The 18,884-nt window shown below is 45.9% G+C and overlaps 1 protein-coding gene across 1 annotated transcript in view; it reads right to left on the reverse strand.

Moving 5' to 3' along the window:
• The window catches only part of LOC138515988 (fructose-1,6-bisphosphatase 1-like), a 268,220-nt gene that overhangs the window by 98,203 nt on the left and 151,133 nt on the right, over window positions 1–18,884 (reverse strand). The window contains exon 5 of the mRNA XM_069630782.1: window positions 12,272–12,409. Coding sequence (XP_069486883.1) covers window positions 12,272–12,409 — 138 coding nt within the window. The remainder of the gene's footprint in view (window positions 1–12,271; window positions 12,410–18,884) is intronic.

The following is an 18,884-nucleotide window of genomic DNA, read 5'->3' on the forward strand; positions in this document are numbered from 1 at the left end:
TTGACTCGCTATATAATAGGCCTCAAAATTAGGTAGCTTGACACCCCCTTTTTCATAAAAGTTCTGCAACTTCCAGAGCGCTACTCTATTCCGGGTACCATGCCACAAAAAGTCTCTACACACACCATTTAGTTTTACAAAAAAGCTTTTAGGAATCATGTGTGGAATATTGCTAAAATAATGCAGGAGCCTAGGCAAAACCACCATCTTAAGCATCGCTCCCCGTCACATCATCGCTAAGGGCAACTTCTCCCAAAAACTCATGCATTTGCGGATTTTCTCAACGGCCATCTCGGTGTTACGCCTGGGCTCCTCCTCCACCGTATGGCACACATCTATTCCCAGGTAGCGGAAAGAACTTACAGTCCACGGCACCTGCAACACCGGTAACCTTTCCACGGGTATTCCTCTGTAGCTGCCCAACGGGAAAATGCTCCATTTTTGGGGGTTCACTGCTATACCAGACAATCTCGCATACCTACCCATCACCTCCAGAATATACTGCAGGTTTTCTTCTGGGTATTTCAAATATAATAGCAAATCATCTGCATACAGGGATATCAGGTGCCGTTCCCCCCCAACCTCGATTTCATCATATTGCTGCCTCAGGTACAGCGCCAGAGGTTCCAGAGCCAAAATTTACAACATCGGGGACCAGGGGCACCCCTGTCTAGTGCCCCTGAGTTGCCATCTCTCCGATATCACTGTACCCGTCCGCACTCTGGCCAATGGTGCACTATACAGCATCTCCGCCCATCTAATATACCCCGGCCCCATTCCGTACTCTCCCAAAACCGCCAGCACCCACGCCCATCTGACCGAATCGAAGGCTTTCACCGCGTCTAACGACACGATTGCCATCTCACCATCATTGTCACATCCCCATTCGATCACCCGATGGAGTCGCCTGTGGTTGTGAGTGATGTTCCTGTCTGGGACATAGCCCGTTTGGTCCGGGTGGATTAACTTGCTTATTACTTTCTGCAATCTATTCGCCAGGACAGCCGTTAATATCTTGCTGTCCTGGTTCAACATCGACAACGGCCTGTACGATCCGCATCTGTGCCCAGGCTTGTTGGGCTTAGGGAGCGGTATTATAATCGCCTCTCTGAGCGACTCCGGCAACTGTCCCACCTCAAACGCCTCATTGAGCATTTCCAACATTGGGGGGAGCACTTCCGCCCCATATGCTTTATAAAATTCACAAGGTAATCCATCTGCTCCCGGGGTCTTACTAGTGGGTAGCTGCCTAACCACCTCCTCCAACTCCTCTAGTGTAATTGGAGCATCTAGTGCTTCTCTTTCTTCTATGCTTATTTTGGGCAACTCGATGTCTTGTAAAGTTTCCAACATTTCATCCCGGCTCCCTCCTCCTCCATCCCTGTATAACTCTCTATAGTAGTCCGCAAATTCCCTATTTACTCCCTCTTGGGTATCTGCCACCACCCCGTCCTAATCGGGGGGGTCTCGGGGTTTCACTTTTATATAGCCACGCCAAGAGACGGCCCGTTTTGTCTCCTCCCGCATGTTGTCTCTCAATGTACTTTTTATAATTGAGATTACAGAGCCTCTCCCAGTATTCCGTGCATTGTTGCTGTAGCTTAAGCACTAGCTCGGTGTCCATGCACTCGCTTTTTAGTTCTCTCTCTAACTCGCCTTCCACTCTTTGTAAATCAGCCAGAACCCCATCCTGCAGGCCTTTCGATTTAGCAATGGCCACACCCCGCACCACCACCTTGAATGCCTCCCACAGTGTCCCCGCCGAGTCAACGCTGCCTGTATTCATCTCAAAATAACTAATGATTTCTTCTCTTACATCTTCCCGAAAAGACGGGTCCTTAAGCGCCTCCGCACGGAGGCGCCACGTCGGGATCCGTGCTCTAGGGTGGCCGTATTGCCACCCCACCACCAAAGGCGAGTGATCTGATAGGACTCTCGCTTTGTATTCTATGCAAGAGATTTCTGTTATCACATCCGACGTGGCAAAGACATAATCAAGTCTGGTGTGCAGCTGTTGTGGGGCCGAGTAGTGAGAATATTGCCTCTCGTTAGGGTGCTTAGTTCTCCACACATCTACCAGCCCAAAGTCATCTAACAACGCCTGCAATGCCCGAGCCGCTCGGGCAGGCCTGACCATCTTGTCATCTGACCTATCCACTACAGGGTTCAGCACACAATTGAAATCCCTTCCCCAAATCACCGCGCCACCCACGCACCAGCTCAGGCTGGTGCACATAGCCCGGAAGTACTCTGCCGTATTGTGGTTGGGGGCATACGTGTTTACCACGTACACCTCCTTATTCTCCACCACCCCTCTCACCATGGCCAAACGCCCCTCAGTATCCACCGATTCCTGCCTCAGCTGAAACGGGACGTGTGGCGCCACCCATACCAGCACACCTCTAGCATAGGCCGAGTATGTGGACCCCACTACAGTACCTTTCCACTTTCTCCTCACCAACTCCAGTTTATCCCGGGTCAAATGCGTTTCTTGTAATAACGCGATGTCTATTTTCTGTCTTTTCAGATACAGCATGACATTATTCCGTTTTAGGTAACTATTGAGTCCCCTGACATTCCACGTCAGTATCTTAAGCTCCCCCATGGTTCATCAATACCCCTCTCTCTCATTTCCAACCGCTCCCATCCACTTACGCAATCCAGATACAATGCTAGGGCTAGTCCCTTTAGGCTTGCGATTAAACTCAAACTCCCCAACACTATATACACACCAAACTCCCCGCCTCCCTCCCCTCCACCCCTCCGTCCCTTCCCCTTCAACCCCTTCCCCAACTGTTGCCCAGCTCCATCCCTGGATCTCAGGCACCCCCACTTCTAGCCCTGTCTGATATGCTCAGAGCTCAGTAGGGTGAAGTCGCCCTAGTGGCTACTTAACTATTGATACTACACGGGGGTATGAGGACTAGCCCTGAAAGGCTCCTACTTAAAGCAACAGCAATAGTGCAAACCATGCATTATCTGCTCCACTCCAGGCCCGTCTACGAACAGGCCACTTCAGTGACTATAATCAAGTCCCATAGTCTCAAGCAACCCCATCTTCGATCACTGTTTACTTATCTCCTTCGCCACTTCCTTCCGCTTGGACGTCTGGCTCCTGGGGGCAGCCAAGCGTATCTAACCATCCCATGGCTTCCTCCGGAGTGTCGAAAAAGAAAGTTCTGTTTTTATGAAAGACCTTCAGTTTTGCTGGGTAAAGTAGCATATATTTCTGCCCCGCCTCTCTCAGTCTCCTCTTAACCACCCCGAAGTTCATTCGGTTCCTCTGCACCATCAGGGTGTAGTCCGGGTAGGCTGTTATTTTAGCCTCCCCTCGCTCGATTGTTCCACCTTTGCAAAAATATCCCAGAATCCTCTCCTGGTCCCTGTAGTTGAGGATCTTGGCAATCACTGGCCTGGGCGGGTTGCCTGGCAGCGGCCTCCTCGTCAGAGCCCTGTGTGCCCGCTCCACAGCGAATCCCTGCGTCAAAACTCCTCCAGTGATCTCCTGTAACAGCATGTTTTCAATAAACTCGGTGGGGTTGCGGCCCTCAGCTCCCTCTGGTATGCCCACAATGCGAATGTTGTTCCTCCGGCACACCCTTCCACTTCCTCCGCTCTGCTCTCTAGGTTGCCCACTCTTTGCACCAGGGCGTGCAGTTCCGATTTGTGTGTGGCGCAGTCCGCCGTATTCGAGCTCCCTTCTTTCTCCAGGCTCTCTGTGCGCTCCGACAGGGACCTCACATCCTGTCGAAGTAGATTCACCTCCTCGTGCACTTCACCAACCTTAAGGTCCAACACAGTTTTTAAATCGGCCACTACTATTTCAAGCTTGGCCTCCCAGGATGCTTTCAGATCTGCTTTCAGCTCCGCAATTGCGGCAAGAACCTCTTGATTTGGACTCACGGTGGCCATGCCACCTGCAGACGGCTTATCTTTGCTCCTAACACTTTCCGGGCCCGTCAGTGTTTTGGCGAAATGGTCTAGCGTTGGTTGCTTCACTTTCTGTCTGAGAGACTTGTTAGACATGACAACAGCCGTATTGCGTGGGTCCACCCACTTCTACTGCTTCACAATCAGGGGGAGAAGGGCACCCTTTCCGTTTCAGTGTCCAACGTCCTATCCAAGCATGGGGGGCCACAAAACCTCAAAGCTCCACCAACCTTCTCCGCTCCACACTCTCCCAGTCGTCGTACACCTCGGCATGCAATGTGTCTCTAGTTTCCTTTCGTAGGAGTCTCGGACTCGCCCATTTCCACCTACTGTCCGCTGTGCAGAGCATCCACCATACCCCTTGCTCTGAAAGCGGTGGTGCGTCTTCTCGTACAGTGCGCCCACACCCCTGTCACATAGTCCCAGAGTGGCGGTCCGTAGCTGACTTTCGTGTCTGAGGGGACCCTCACACACACGTTCTTTTGCGCAATGGATTGTGTTCTCCCACGTAGTTGGAAAGAGAAATTTCTTCGCAGGGGTACTTCCTGTCGCTTGTCCCACGTGTCGCCAAAGCAATTATGCCGCTCGAAGTGCCCGCATACTGTTCGGGATTGTAAGGCACTTCTTAGTGTGCCTTTTGATTGCAGCACAGCATATTACTCTCTCAGTGTCCTGGTACTTTAATCTGCGCCGGCGACTGTGCAAAGTACTGCTCCTTACCCTGGGACACCACCTCAGGTGTCATTAGTGCGCAACTCCCATCCATACACTGGCTGTGCGCGGGTGACCCCCGGCTGTCGCACTCCCAAGGACCTTTTGTTGTGCCCGTCGGTCTTTCTCCTCATTCAGCGTTGGCCTTGTCACTCCCTCGTTCCATGCCTGTATGCTGGGCTCCCATGCTCTGCATCTCCACGATAGTGTGAAGTCGGAGCGCGCGTCAGGGCTCTCCGCTACTGTGTCCTCCAGCACGGGCAATGACTGTTTTTTCCCCCCTGGCTTCACTCTGCAGGAGTCCGGACTGCCTCTCGCAACACTGTAACAAAGCGGTGGAGCGTGGTGCCGGAGCGCTACTGTACGCGCGTTGCAGGGGCTAGCTGTAGACTAAATGTATCCTACTTCGGATACATTGCATTTCTCCAAGTTAATTCACTCAACTTGCTCTTCACCGCACCACGGACACCGCCCAACTTCAGCTCCTCTTCTCAGTGTCCCTCTCTGCCCGTGGGCATCCACCATGTCTCCTCTCACGTCACCATGCCGATCCTGCTTCTAAAAAGTCTCACGACTCCTGCCACACGCTTCCGACCGCAGGAAGGCAATTCCAGGCTTCTCACGCTCCGACCGCCGTCAGTCCATGCGCATATATTCTCGGTTTTCCATAAACGTAATACGCTGTGTAAATATGGTAATGGCACCCTGTCACGCTGCGGGTGTACGGAACCTGTCTGGCGCATATGTCCACATCCGGAGCACCGCCTTGTCCTTCCAGTCCGCAGTGGTCATCTCACAACTCCTCAGTCAGCCGTTTCCTTTGTCCTCGCTGTCGGGCGGCCATCTTGCCTTCTTCTATCCGGCTCACGATTTCTTCTTCTTCTTCTTCTTCTTCTTATGGGATTATCTTCTTCGCGGCGCGACCGCGGTCCCTGCAAACTTCAACAGATACAGCCGCTCTGCTCATAAGTCCGCGACTGGAATTAGAAGCATCTACAAGCATTTATTCATGCATTTTCAGCACAGGATCAATGCAGCGCACGTCTCTTCACATGGCCTTCTTGGCCACGCCCCCCTCCACTTGCTTTATATTAGTTGTAGTATGAATAACGTTCAAGTGCCATAATTTATGTTGCTTTTGATGCCTTACCAAAAGCATCACCCATACTAGGTAACCCAACTGTCAGCCAAATATTGGAAACTGACTGTCAGTAAGCAGGCAACTTGGATGTGTAGCCTCATTCAATGCTTCCTCTTTGCACATATGTTATGCAAGTGCTTTGCAGCGGTCTACTTGCAAGTTAACAGATCATGAAATTCAAATACAAATTTGCCATCTAAGGATTTTGAGTAGACGTTAACATTACCCTGTAAGTGGAGAGTAACATTGCAATATCATTCACTTGGCCTACAAAGGATAATGGCTATGGACTCTGCCTGGCATTTCTCCTCTATATTATTAGAATGCTTTTCACACAATCTGCATCCTTTCCAAGTGTTCAGAGTTCCATTGGGCATAGACCTTAACTCGCTGCGATTCAAAAACAGCTTCACTGAGCACTTGTATAATACTATAGGGTTGTAGGCGTATGTTGCAAGAAATGAACTGCAGAATAAATGTGTACGTGCAGATTCATGACATTGTCTCAAAATGCACATAATATTGTAATGAGATATTTACATACATTTTGCTTGCAAAGTATTGCTGATATGCAAATATCCCAATTAGTGTTTACTGCTACAATCCTTCACATTTTACAGTGCTCTGTCAACTACTATCATAACACAGCACAAGAGCTGGGGGATGCAGGGTTACAGGCAGAAGGTCAAAGGAGAACACTCCTTGATGATGAACAAATCAGCAAAGTTAAAAAACCAAGTCAAACGTTTCTGCAGTACAGGGAAGGAAAAGTGTTTGTTTTCTAAAGGGTAGAAAACTACACCTTCTGTTTGTATCCATGCTGCACTGCTGAGGGCTTTTCTATATAATCATGGGTTATTTGTTTAGCGACTCAAATAAGTTTCAGCTGGATGCTTGAGTGATAACAATGAATTACAGAAGAGGGGTCCCTGGTTACAGAAGAAGGCACTCCGTCTGTTGTGCCGCTGAGCACTGCTGCCATTAACTTAAAAGGCCTATATATGTGATTTTCTTAAACCGGATCCATAAGAAACTTCATTAAGTCTCTTCTTGAATTTTGCTTTGGCTGTGGTGAGGAACGGGGGTACACCTATGGGCTGTATTATAAGCCCTGTCATTTAAATTCCTATGTCAGGGTTTCAAGCAGGGGTCTGATAGGATTTAGCTCCCTACTTGGATTCAAATGATTTTTCATGGACTAAAAACGTAATAGGATATTTTATGCTTATTAAAAAAATATTCTTCCTCTTAAAATTCCTCTTGAGATCATGCAGCAATCTTATTAGAGTTCTTGCCTATGCCACCACTCAGCTGGTAATTAACTTGAAAAAATATCAGTGCAGCTTTATGGATAAAGCCGGGGTTAGGCTCTGTTGTGTTCATTGTTTCCTATTTTTGTTGAGCACATTTGCCTGTTTTGATGGAGTATAAATTGATGGCGTTTATGCCTCCTATGGCTTTTTTGGAGCAAGTGTTGTCACAGGACAATGTAATGTGGACAGTAAGCAGGGGTGCACAGATTTTGCTCGTCAGATACTGAGGTGCAATGATTCTGATGCAATTATTATTACATATTACATATCCTTACACAAACTAGGATTGTTCTGCTGGCCTTTGAATTACTTCATTAAAGTGGCACATGAACTCCTATTGCCATGTTTTCTGACACATTCCTTTTAGTTGCCATTATTCCATCTGCAAATATTGTATTCGGTCAGAGTTTTTCGATAGCCACTGCAATTATAAAAAGAGATATTTGTTTTTTATACTACACATGAGTGTTTTCCAGTGGCATAAAAAACATGTTTTACTCTGCACAGAGGTATTTTTGCTAGGTAGTGTGGCAAATATTGAAGTCTTGGACTAGTTGATGAGTTGTCTTTATAATAACATACAATATTTTTTTAGCCTATGGGTTTGGAAGAATTGTTGGAGATGCATCTTTTACACAGATTTGTAAAGAATTGCAGTGGATGGAAAGCAAATAAAGACAGTAGCTCACTAACTATGCATGTTCACAAAGTGTTTTACCTTATTATTCAGTTGTGCCCAAGGAAAATAATGTGCGCACAACAGCCAACCAGTTCAGCACATAGAGAAAAATAATTAGAGGGAACATTCAGTGGGAGTGACAGAAACTTTTTGCTAATGTGATCCCTTTAGTTTATTTTAGGCAGGCAAATCCTCCTCTGGTAGGGAGAGAGGCGTTTATCCAACTGTTTGAGTTCATAAAATGGCATCTTTTGAAAAATCTTCAAAAAGTTGTCCTCCTCACAATGTACAGTGGAAACTGCCGAAGACTGTGGCCCGGCAGTGGCCTGGTAGTGTTTCAAAATATACAGTGAACACTGCCAAAGGACGTGCTCAGTGGCCAGGGCTGAGGGCCATGGCTAGTGGCAAGGTAGTGTTTTAAAACAGTGTACACGGCCGAAGGCTCTGGGAAGTGGGCTCAGAGGACATGTATAGGGGCCATGGGCAACGGCCGTGGCCACCTAATGGGTCCAAAAGAAACATATTTGGGGAACATGAACAGTGGACACACCCGAAAGCCATGACCACTGGCCCATAAATAAAATAAAAAAACTGATATAACAAAATCCTTGAAATTCACTGGAAAAACTATAGTTAAGGTGCAGTTAAGTTGAGCAGATGTAACGCAACACAACCCTTGAAATTCAGCAGAAGTGGGAAGTCATGGGCAGCTTAACTGTGCGAGTTCCCATTGGAAAGCACATGAGCACAAAAATATTATAAGAGAAGGGAGTCACAATGACATACAAAATGGCATTATGGGGGACATCAAGCGGACCGCCCCAAGTTAAGCTGGTGAGGACTTCTATATCCCCTAATTTTCAAGGGTTTTGTTGCGTTAAATCTGCCTAACTTAAACTGAGCTTTAACTAAACTTTTTTCTGTGAATTTTATATATATTTTCCTGCAGTCCTTTTTAGTTAAGGTAGGTCTTTAACACAGGTAAGACAACAGGTATCAAACCAAACATCGAATGAGACCATAGGAAACCAGCTTTGTGCTCTCCTCTGCCCCCCTTGTCGGAGCATTAGGTCATGTTCACACTAACCTAGTTAACTAATTATTCTTATATTTCATTGCATCGCTAGTCATTTGTTCTTGTTAATCAACATCGCCAAACGGAGTCCAACTTAACTGTAAATGTTGTGTGCAGTGCCCTTCATCAGTACATTGCTGAAAAATAGTACTTCATGAATCTATCTATGGGTTCTTATAAAGTGCTTACAGCTCAAAATGCATCCAAGCGCCAATACTAGGGATACAGTTAACCCATTCAGGGGGGCACTCATTGAAAAGATAGGCATTAAGTTTTCGTCTAAACTCTGTAAATAGTTTGACGGTTTTCAAGTCATATGGCAGAGAATTCCAGACTTTCGTAGCCTGTACAGGGAAAGAGCGGCCCATAGCTTTAGATCTTTTATTCCTTTTATTTACCAAAGATATTGATTGAGCCGATCTACGAATCTGGGGAGGCAAGTAAAAGTTACATTTCCGTTTCAGGTATTTTGAACTTTTCTTGTGGAGGGCTATAAACATTCATGGTCCGATGATCATCGAAATAGACCCCCAGGTTCTTTATTGAGGGTTGCATATTGAGATTCATTTTATCTAAATTAATATCCAAGCCTCAAAACCCATGATCCCTCGCAAGATCCTAGCAGTCCGGAGAAGACAGGGCCATTTCCTTGAACCAGGGTAGGGTCTGTAATCTCGACGTCGTCCCTGTTGTTGAGGGTGAAAAAGAGAGAGACACCAAGGACACAAATGCCCCTATCATCTCTACCACCACCACCACCACAGGGGATGCCACCCATCTGATACGAGAAGTTCACTGATTCTTAGAGTATGACCAAGGAACCCTGAGAAGAGCATTAATTGAGCAAGAGGAGCAGGATGATTGGGGGGTGAGAGGGAAGCTGCCAGGAATTGGGAGTAAATGTTCACAAAGCAACCTAAAACAGGACCCATAGTCAGCACTCAAGAAGTACTTGTTAGTATCAATAGTGATATGGGGTCCCTCATGCATATCCAGTGGTAATCCTGTTGCTTCAAAAAGTGAAGCTATGCCCAGCAGGAATGACCAGTTGACTTTACCTTTGTCCTCAAACGCACCATGTAGCCCACAGTACTGTGAGCCCTGTTCCTTACTCCCGCCTACCAACATGATGATACAACATCATCCACCGGTCCTGTCCAGTCTGAAGATGAAGGGCTCTCCAATGTTAGAGGAGGCCAATGCCACACCAGCGCTTTCTGCTAGCAGCACTCTCCCCAGTGCCTGAAGGGAGACCAAGACATCCAAGCCCCTCTCCCCAAACTTGTTTTGGCCCACTATCCTACCCCAAGACCCTGGTCCCACCCTCCCTCAAGGCATCTATACCACAAATCACTGGCTCAAACTCAACAGCCCCAACTGACCTAATGGATACAGAGGCTCTCGAACATATGGAGGGCAAGTCTTCACCCAGTTCCACCTGTAGCTCCTGGAGTGAGTCCCTGATGGCAATGTGTTCAGGGACTAGCTCCTTTCTTCGATTAACCCCATTAAGGGCTGAGAAATTGTCGAGGTGGCCAAGCACCAAAAACATCCAACCTTCTGCTGAACCATCCGCCAAGGAGGCCTTACCAACCCAGGGATGCACATGTAATTGTAGTCAAGTCCTAGTGGAGCTGTCAATCATCAAACAATTGCTACTAGCAATGGCACAGTCACAGGGGAGGACAGGAGGGGGTCCCAGGAGGCACCTTCCATGGTCCCTACTGTTGCAACAAGGCCTTATAACCCAGTCCCAGTAAGTCCACCCGAGCAGGATTCACCGAAATCAGCACCCTTTGATCAGAACATTCATATTCACAACTCTGACTTGTGGACCTGATGGTGAACACATCAGGTTAGAAACCCCCGATGTGCAGTCACTGTAGCCAATTATGACTAAGAAGACCAGGAAGACTTATAACCCATGTGTAAAGTTGGCCAAACTGGATGACCAAGGATCAAGGCTCCTGGATACTCATCGTACTAAATCAGAGAAATATGCAGTACCCAGGCCCCCTTCCAGAGGGAGAATGACAAAAAATGATGGCCAAAGGGGCCCCAACAATGCTACTTTATACTTGCTTGGGGTGCCAAAACTGCAGGCCAATAACCGAGAGTCAAAGGATGATCTCTTAAACAAATGCCTACACTGGCTCCGTACAGTCAGGGGCTGTGTTTTGGTATCTGGGGAAGCCATAGTGGGATGCAAGAGATTGTTCAACGAGGGTGATGTCCTTTATGATTCTGTGGGTCTGGAATTTAGGAACAAAAGAGTAGCCAGAGATGTTCTGAGTGGTCTGGGGCACGTCGGGTGGTTGCCCCAAGTGTGGGATTTCAGTCAGTTTGTACCGCTATTTAAAACCGGTCGGCCAACTGTCCTACTGGGTAGAACAACCCCTTCTTGGGAGCGACTCTCACCCCATTGGGGTTAAGAACAACTAGGAACCGAAATTGATCAGGCTAATGGAGTTTGAGCCCCCTGGAATTACATTGAAGAAGGTCTTGATGGATTAATTAATGGAAATGTTTTATTACAATGCACAGTGGAATTTATGTAAAATGTTTGTTAGGATGCACTTTGATGGCCCTATGGCCGAATAAAGTTATTTGACTGACTGATAAAATGAATATCTTTTAGAATGTCAAACGATGCAGCATAAAGATGTAATCAAACATTCCGTTTCTTGGTCATTGAGACTGAGCCAGTTTGCATCCATCCAAAGTTCGATGTTTTTAAAGCTGTGTTCTAGATGCTCCCGATTTGGTTGGAGGCTATCTTTATTTAGCTTGAAAATCAGGTCTGTATCAACTGCAGAGTTCTGAAAGCAGATGTGTTGAGCTATTAACAGATCATGTAGTGGTTTCCAATATACATTGAACAATAATGGCGACAAACCATGCTCCTTGTGGCACACCTCGGTTAATACTATAGTCTTCCGATTAGATTTTAACTTTGGCTGTACGTCCCTTTAAAAAGGAATACACCAATTTGGAAGCCATTCCAGAGGTTCCGGCTACATTTTTCAATATGGTAATAAAAATGGAACGGTCCAAGCCATCAAATGCAGTTGCCAAATCTAATAGCACGAGCAAAGCCGTTGAGCCCTTGTCAAAAATATTAAGAAGCTGATCCTTCAAATCCACCAGTGCAGTCTCGGGGCTCCTCCCAGGTCGTAAATCTGATTGAAAAACACCTTGCAGTAGTTTTTGCTCTATATGAATTTCTCTGCAGTCCTCATTTCTAGTAAATGTATTTTTAAAAGTTTAAAAAATAGCTTGGTGCTTTGGTCTTTAACACGGGTAAGAAAACTAGAATGCAAACCAAATGAATGTCCATCTCATCTCGCCATCTTGCTCCCATGATCCAGGAATGTTTTAGACAAGAAAGGAATAATATCTGCATTTAACTCATGAAGACTCACCTCTGGGAATTTCTTTTTGGTTATGTATTCCGTCACTGCAGGATCAAAGAATTTGGCATAGCCTTCATTGAGGCTGTAAATATTCCCTTTCTTTTTGATCTTCATATTCTTCTCTACCAAAATGAACTCCCCGATCGCCTGCAAAGGACATGAAGGAATAAAGGTTATTTTATTTGGAAAAGATAGGGCTTTCTCTTAGGACAACTTGGAAAGATTATCCAAATGGTATACCGTCCTGACTAACAAACCTGTTGGCACCCTGAACTGACAACCAGTACTCTGTAGCGGATATGTAATAAGGCAAAATATAAAATCTACATTCCATGTTGCTGCTGGAACAGAGAATAGAAAAACAACTTGTTAGATGGGGCATAGAGTTATTACCAAGAAAAACCTCAAATCTACACTTGTTGAGCATGCTTATGTTAAGACTACTACAAACACTCCAAAAAACTAACAGTACAGTCTACAAATGCTGGGAATGACAACATTAAGGTTACTAGAAGCACTCGCTGAAATATATTTTCGAAAACAAATTACCCCTCACACTAGAAATTAAATCCTGACTCACTTTAAAATACTCCTTCAAAAAAATCTATTTAACTATGATACGGATTATACTCGGTTAATATTTAAAGTGAGTGTTGCGAATGAGTGCGTTATGGTGAGATAAGGTTTAATAGTTTGAGGGAGTAGGTTTACGTTTAAAAGATATTTAATACTAAGTGGTGGTAGTAACCTTAACGTTTGCCTAACCAACATTTGCAGGAATTAAACGTTTCATTAGGTAGCAACCTTAACTCTTTCTAAACATATTTTATTGAATTTTCTTATATGTTAAAGACCCACACACCCCACAAACAAACACAAATTGTAACATCAAAACAGCAGAGGCAAGAAATTAAATTTGTAGGTTTACATCATTCCAATTGTGCACAGACTGGACCATCGCTCAACAATTTAGGTATTGGTTTTCAACTGTCAGGCAGATCTCCTCAGGACCTCATGTCAAAATCATTTTGGCTCATGGAAGAACATTCATCCCCCAATACTGCCTCTCTGACTGCCCAACCTTCTCACCCCTCAACCCACGTCCTCACCCTAAACTTCCCGCCTCACCTTTCGTCCCTCTATCCTATTCCCATCTCCGGCCCCACTTCCTGAAGGCTCCGAGGCCCCCTCCCCGAAGACCTCATCAGATAGCCCATTCCGCTGTGAAGGTGCCCCATTCTTCCTCAAATGAGTGTACCAAATACGTCAGTTTCTCCATTGAGTAGATGTCCCACACCTTTTTTAGCCATTCCTGCTCATCAGACACCAAATGGTTTTTCCATTTTTGAGCCACTGCCAGCCTCCCCTCTGTAAATATGGCGTCCCACATCCTTGGAAACCGATGCACGTAACTATCCTTCGGAGGAAGGTCCAGTAGTACAAGTAAGGGGTTCAATTCAAACAGGACCCCGTCACCTCTTATCTAGCTGAATAGCTCTGCCCAATAGATTTGAATATGGGGACAAGACCACCACACATGAACCGAGGAACCCACCTGTCTGGAACCCTTCGACCATAAGAGGGATGCACCTACATACATTTTAGATTACTTCAGTGGGCTCTATGCCACCCGCGCTATATATATATATATATATATATATATTTTCCCAGAGGTGCTCCGGGATTTCCTCCTCAGACAATGCATTCCAATATCAACATTTTGTCTACCCTCTAGATCAATTGTGACAAGCACCCTATACATTTTCGAGACTATCCCTTTCCTTGAGGTAGATTCGTCCAGGACCTTATCAAAAGCGGTATGGTCCCTCTAAAAATTTGTAACCAATCCTGGGTCTGTCAAATGTCCCTTCAAACGTAGATACTCAAAGCCCTGATAGTGTCCCATCGCAATATTTTGAAAACATCGTCATACCCCTTAAACTTGCCATTCAGAAACATCTGTCCTACTCTTTACAAGACCTTATCAGACCAGTCTTAAGTCATTTAGGCTTTCGTAAATCTCAAGTCAATAGGAGCACCTCACAGTGAACTCAAAGGAGAGGGCCACAAGGGCAATTTCTCGGTCCTACCCATTTTCCTCCAAACTATTCAGGGAACCTCCAGTTTAGGTTGGGAGAGCACCCTGTTGGGTACCTTCTTCACTGGGATCACAGCAAGTCACAAACCTTTTTGGGTGTGCTATCCAATCCTTCAAGAAGGACCAATAAGTACTGAGGTCATCCCTCATATGTTCCAGGAGGATTTTAAGTTGAGCAGCCCTATAATAATTAAATAGGTCAGTGAATCGAAGTCCTCATTGATCCTTCGTGAGTGTCAGCATTGCCCTTTTAATCCGAGGTTTTTTCTTCTACCATATTAATATATATAACAAACTTAACTTCACTAAAAGCTCTCGGGTAGTGGTGAAGGGACCATAGTGAATAGAAAAAGCAAGCGGGGGAAGGACATTAATCTTCACGGAGGTCATCCTACCAGACCAAGAGTGACCACCGACCCCCTCCTAAGATCCATTCTCAGGGTCTCGATAAGAGGGTCACAATTTAAAGCATGCAGTTGAGTTAACCTTAACTCTTTCAAAAAGAATATTTATTCTAGAGTGACGTAGAGTGGGAGCACACGCGCAAGAGAAATCCCACAAGGGAAAGAGCGTACATTTTTTCCTGATTCGCAGTTAGTCTATTTGTTGTGTGTGCAGGGAGCATGTGTTGCTTTTCAGTTTGCATATCTTGTGAGTGAGTGTGTTCGATTACATTCTGTCCGTACTATGGTATGTGACCAATTCACATATTGTAGGTGGATTGATGGTTTTGGGAAGTAGTGACTGGGTGCTACAACCTACGAATGAAGGGCCGGCAGGAGGAAAAGGGTGGCACCACCCAGCCTATCAGCTGCCTTCATTTAACATGGTGGCAGCAAGGCCTGCGAGGCATCCAGGTCCAAAAGAGGGGTGGCTATATAAGGAGGGTGATCTGGGCAGAAACGACTGAACAAAAGCTATAGGGTCCAGACCCAATGAAGGGGAGCATGCCCTTGGCTCAAAGACCAGGGAAGAACCCGTGGGGATCAGAAGACCCAACACCATCCTTGTCTCACCAGTTTTCTTCAACAAAGGTTTTCCGTTCCCTAGATCAGCCAGAGGATCCAATGAGATGCTGCCTCCCTCGTTGCTCCGATCCTCCTTTGGGTAATTATCATCCAGCAATTATACTGAAGACTGTCCCAGAAAGCTGCCAGTGAGAGGCATGAGCTGCAAGGTTCACCATACCCAGTGTCAGAAATGCCAAGGACTTTATTAGTGCACGACTTGTTTGACAGTACAAAACACGGTGGGCCTGCTTTAGAGAATTAAATACTAAGAGAAGTGAAACGCCTTAATTATCTATTGCCTCTGCATGAAAGTATGCCATGGGTATTAATCCAGAAGTAGGCACCCTCTCCCTGTACTTAGATAAGTGTACTGTCTAAATTATTAAGTAGATAATTAACCACACTTGATATTTAGAAACACGCTTTTCTTCATCAACCTGCAGGCTTTTTCCAAGGCCCATCTAACAATAAAAAACAGGCCTCCTTCTCTTATGTAAGACTGAATGCTTCTTTAAGACCAGTCGTTTATATCAGTCTATAGTATGTAATTTCTTATTATTGTAGAACAGCTACCTTGTATACCTAGGTTGAAGAACAGTTTTAAAATGATATGCAGTGTTTAAGTTTCAAGTATCTCAAGTCCTTATTGGTTCATTGAAGTTGTCCCAAATATTTAAGTAACCTTTTTGTTAAGTTTTTACAACACTTACTGTAATGCATTGCGTTTGGCTCTGTGTACAGGCTGTCTTACTTACCGAAGAATTCTGTTGGCGTAAACCACCTGTCTTGCACCCAGAGATACACAGGGAGAAGCAGACAGCCCCTGTCAAGGGGGACAAGGTTGAGAAACCACAGAGCCCAAACCAGTATAGAATCCAAAATGGGGGACATGCCTTTATTACCTTCGGCCAGACCCTGAGAGATCACCTGACCCCATTCACAGGACCAATCAGAAGGCAAAAAAATACCACACAGGTAAAAGCCAGACCCCTATAGCACACCCAAGAGGAGGTGCAATTAACCCTTTACAACTCAGTCAGCACTGGGAAGAGCTTGGAGCAAATAAGATCCTTGGAGACCCCTTGTGAGGAGCATTGGCTACAGAGGGTCAGACCTGGGGAGAGCTAGCATGTGGATAGCAGCAGGACACACCAGGACACCTGGACCAAGGAGGGTTCACAAGAAGAGACGCACAGTGGCAAAGTGCTGCAGGAAGGAAGCCCTGGTGAGTGTTCAGATTGGAGAAGTGTGGGAAATTTCAGAACAGACTAATAGATGGATTCCCAATAGAAGACGCATAACAGCATGGAGAGGGTAACATATAGTAGCACCGGGGAAATGTGTGTGGGGTACCAGCCAGGATGGAAGAGGAAGAGATGGCGACAAGAGTAAAACTAGAGCAGATGGAGAGATTGTTGAAAAGGTGTCAGACAGGGATACTGTAATGTTGAAGAAACGACAGGAAAGGAGAATGGAAAGAGCAAGGAGGATAAAGGAAGTCCAGAGAAGCAGTATATGACAGTATGAGCAGGGACCACTTCTCCATCAAAACCTACCAGGGCCAACAAGACCTCACAGTGAGTAAAGCCCTGAGTGAGGAAAGTGGAGACAACCTAGGAGGCAAAAGTCAAGCAGACCTCCAAAGCACCAGTCTGCCCAGGAGCTGTGCAACAGGGGCTACCCTTGGTATAGGGAGAGAGCTGGAGGAGAAAGCCACCCACCCCTTATGGTTACAAGAGGAGGAATGGAGACATACTCCTTTTAAAATACCCTGTTTTAGCCATCAAAGATTTTGAGTTTTGGGGTTTAGATTACCATGGTTTGGGAGTTTTGTTAGACGTTTGTCAATCTGGTCATTGCAGGGAGAAACCCTGTTTACCCAAAATGGAAATACCTCTTCTTTTGGATTCTTGCGTTAGAAAACTCTTTGGGCCAAAATCCTCACTTTGGGGACATAATTTTCCAAGCATTATTCAACCATTTACTTTGACTCACACTTATCATACCGACACCTAGTATTTCGAAGAACACATATCCTGACACAAAATGTGTTTTGCACAATTGTATCTTTCAGTCTATCTCCAATCCTGATAGCATAAGTGACTCCGCGGTGAGATCTAGGGGTTCGCCTCACGTCACAGTAGGCAATTGTAGCAGAGGGAAGAGGAAATTAGTGATATCATCCAATAGAAAACATTTACAAGACGATTTCTATAGAGAAGTAGCACTTCCCTTTTGCTGCATACACTGGAGAGATTCGGACACTGCAAAGTTTTTAGAGCAGTTTTCCTTCTCTTGAAGTGGAGTGGGTCTTTGAAGAGGATATTTTAGAGGTCTCATTGTGGAGAAAACTAAGGAGCCTCAGGTTTTTCATCTAGGTTTCTTTATTGTAGTCACCAAGTTACAGATCACTGGTTAATTTCAAGGATAGCTCCAAAGAAGGACAAACACACACAAACCGCAGACCATCGCATACAGTTCCAAGGCACCAACTGACTCTTGGAACATTCACCCAGGCAGCACTCAACTTCAGGCCTGTCGTGCATTCCAGCTAAACTCATTGACAGGATGCAACAGCTCCCACCTTCCGAAACATACACACACGAGAGAGGATACAACACTTTCACACCGCGCACAAACACCCGGGGTAGGAGTCATACTCATTCACTGAGGGAACACCAAGGGAATATGCAACGAATTGACCCAAGCTGCTCCGTTGCATGCATGGACATATGTAGAGTACCAAAGGAGGCACATAGCCCTGCACAGTACCATTGCTAGAAGTGGCACGAAAAGACAGACAATTACCCATGCAAAAGAGTGAATTCAAAATTGGTTGGAACCACACTTATTTCCAGTAAAACACCATTCAGAAGCGGAGTGAGTCAATTTGAGGATTGGAGCACACTACTAACATTTGGTCTGCAGAACACATTGGCCCTCATTACGACCCTGGCGGAAATCGAAAAACGATGGCGGAAATGCAATACCGCCATCGAATAGTGCTCGGTGCGATTATGACCCGTCACCGTAAAGTACGATGCCATTAGCGACACCGTAGTGAACGCCAACGCTAACTGCACCAAGTACGCGCACGCGCGCCATGCAAAACCGTAATTACCACCATGGCGCAACGGTACGCGAATTCTGACCCTAGCGGACATTTACTTAACGCCATCAAGCATGGCGGAAAGTACCATTCCGCCATGGTGAGAATTACGGCATCGTGAACCAACCGTAAATGGCCCTGAGTGCCTGTACACCACTCCCTGCCCACATTGCACAACTCCTCGTAGGTGCAATGAAGTCACACAATGCAACCAGTGAAATGTACAAGTCACCCATGCATGCCAACGAACAAATGAATGTAGGGGCTCCAAGTGCCTTGTGAGTGGCCATCCATATTTGGCATGTCACCATTGCCGTACTGATGCAGCACAGGCATGTGAAGGTTCAAGTGCAGCAATATGAACTGAAATATGAGACAAAACAACAACAGGCCCCCATCGCTTGA

The sequence above is a fragment of the Ambystoma mexicanum genome, chromosome 6q (assembly GCF_040938575.1).
Source record: "Ambystoma mexicanum isolate Mex_15411 chromosome 6q, UKY_AmexF1_1, whole genome shotgun sequence".
NCBI classification, from domain to species: domain Eukaryota; kingdom Metazoa; phylum Chordata; class Amphibia; order Caudata; family Ambystomatidae; genus Ambystoma; species Ambystoma mexicanum.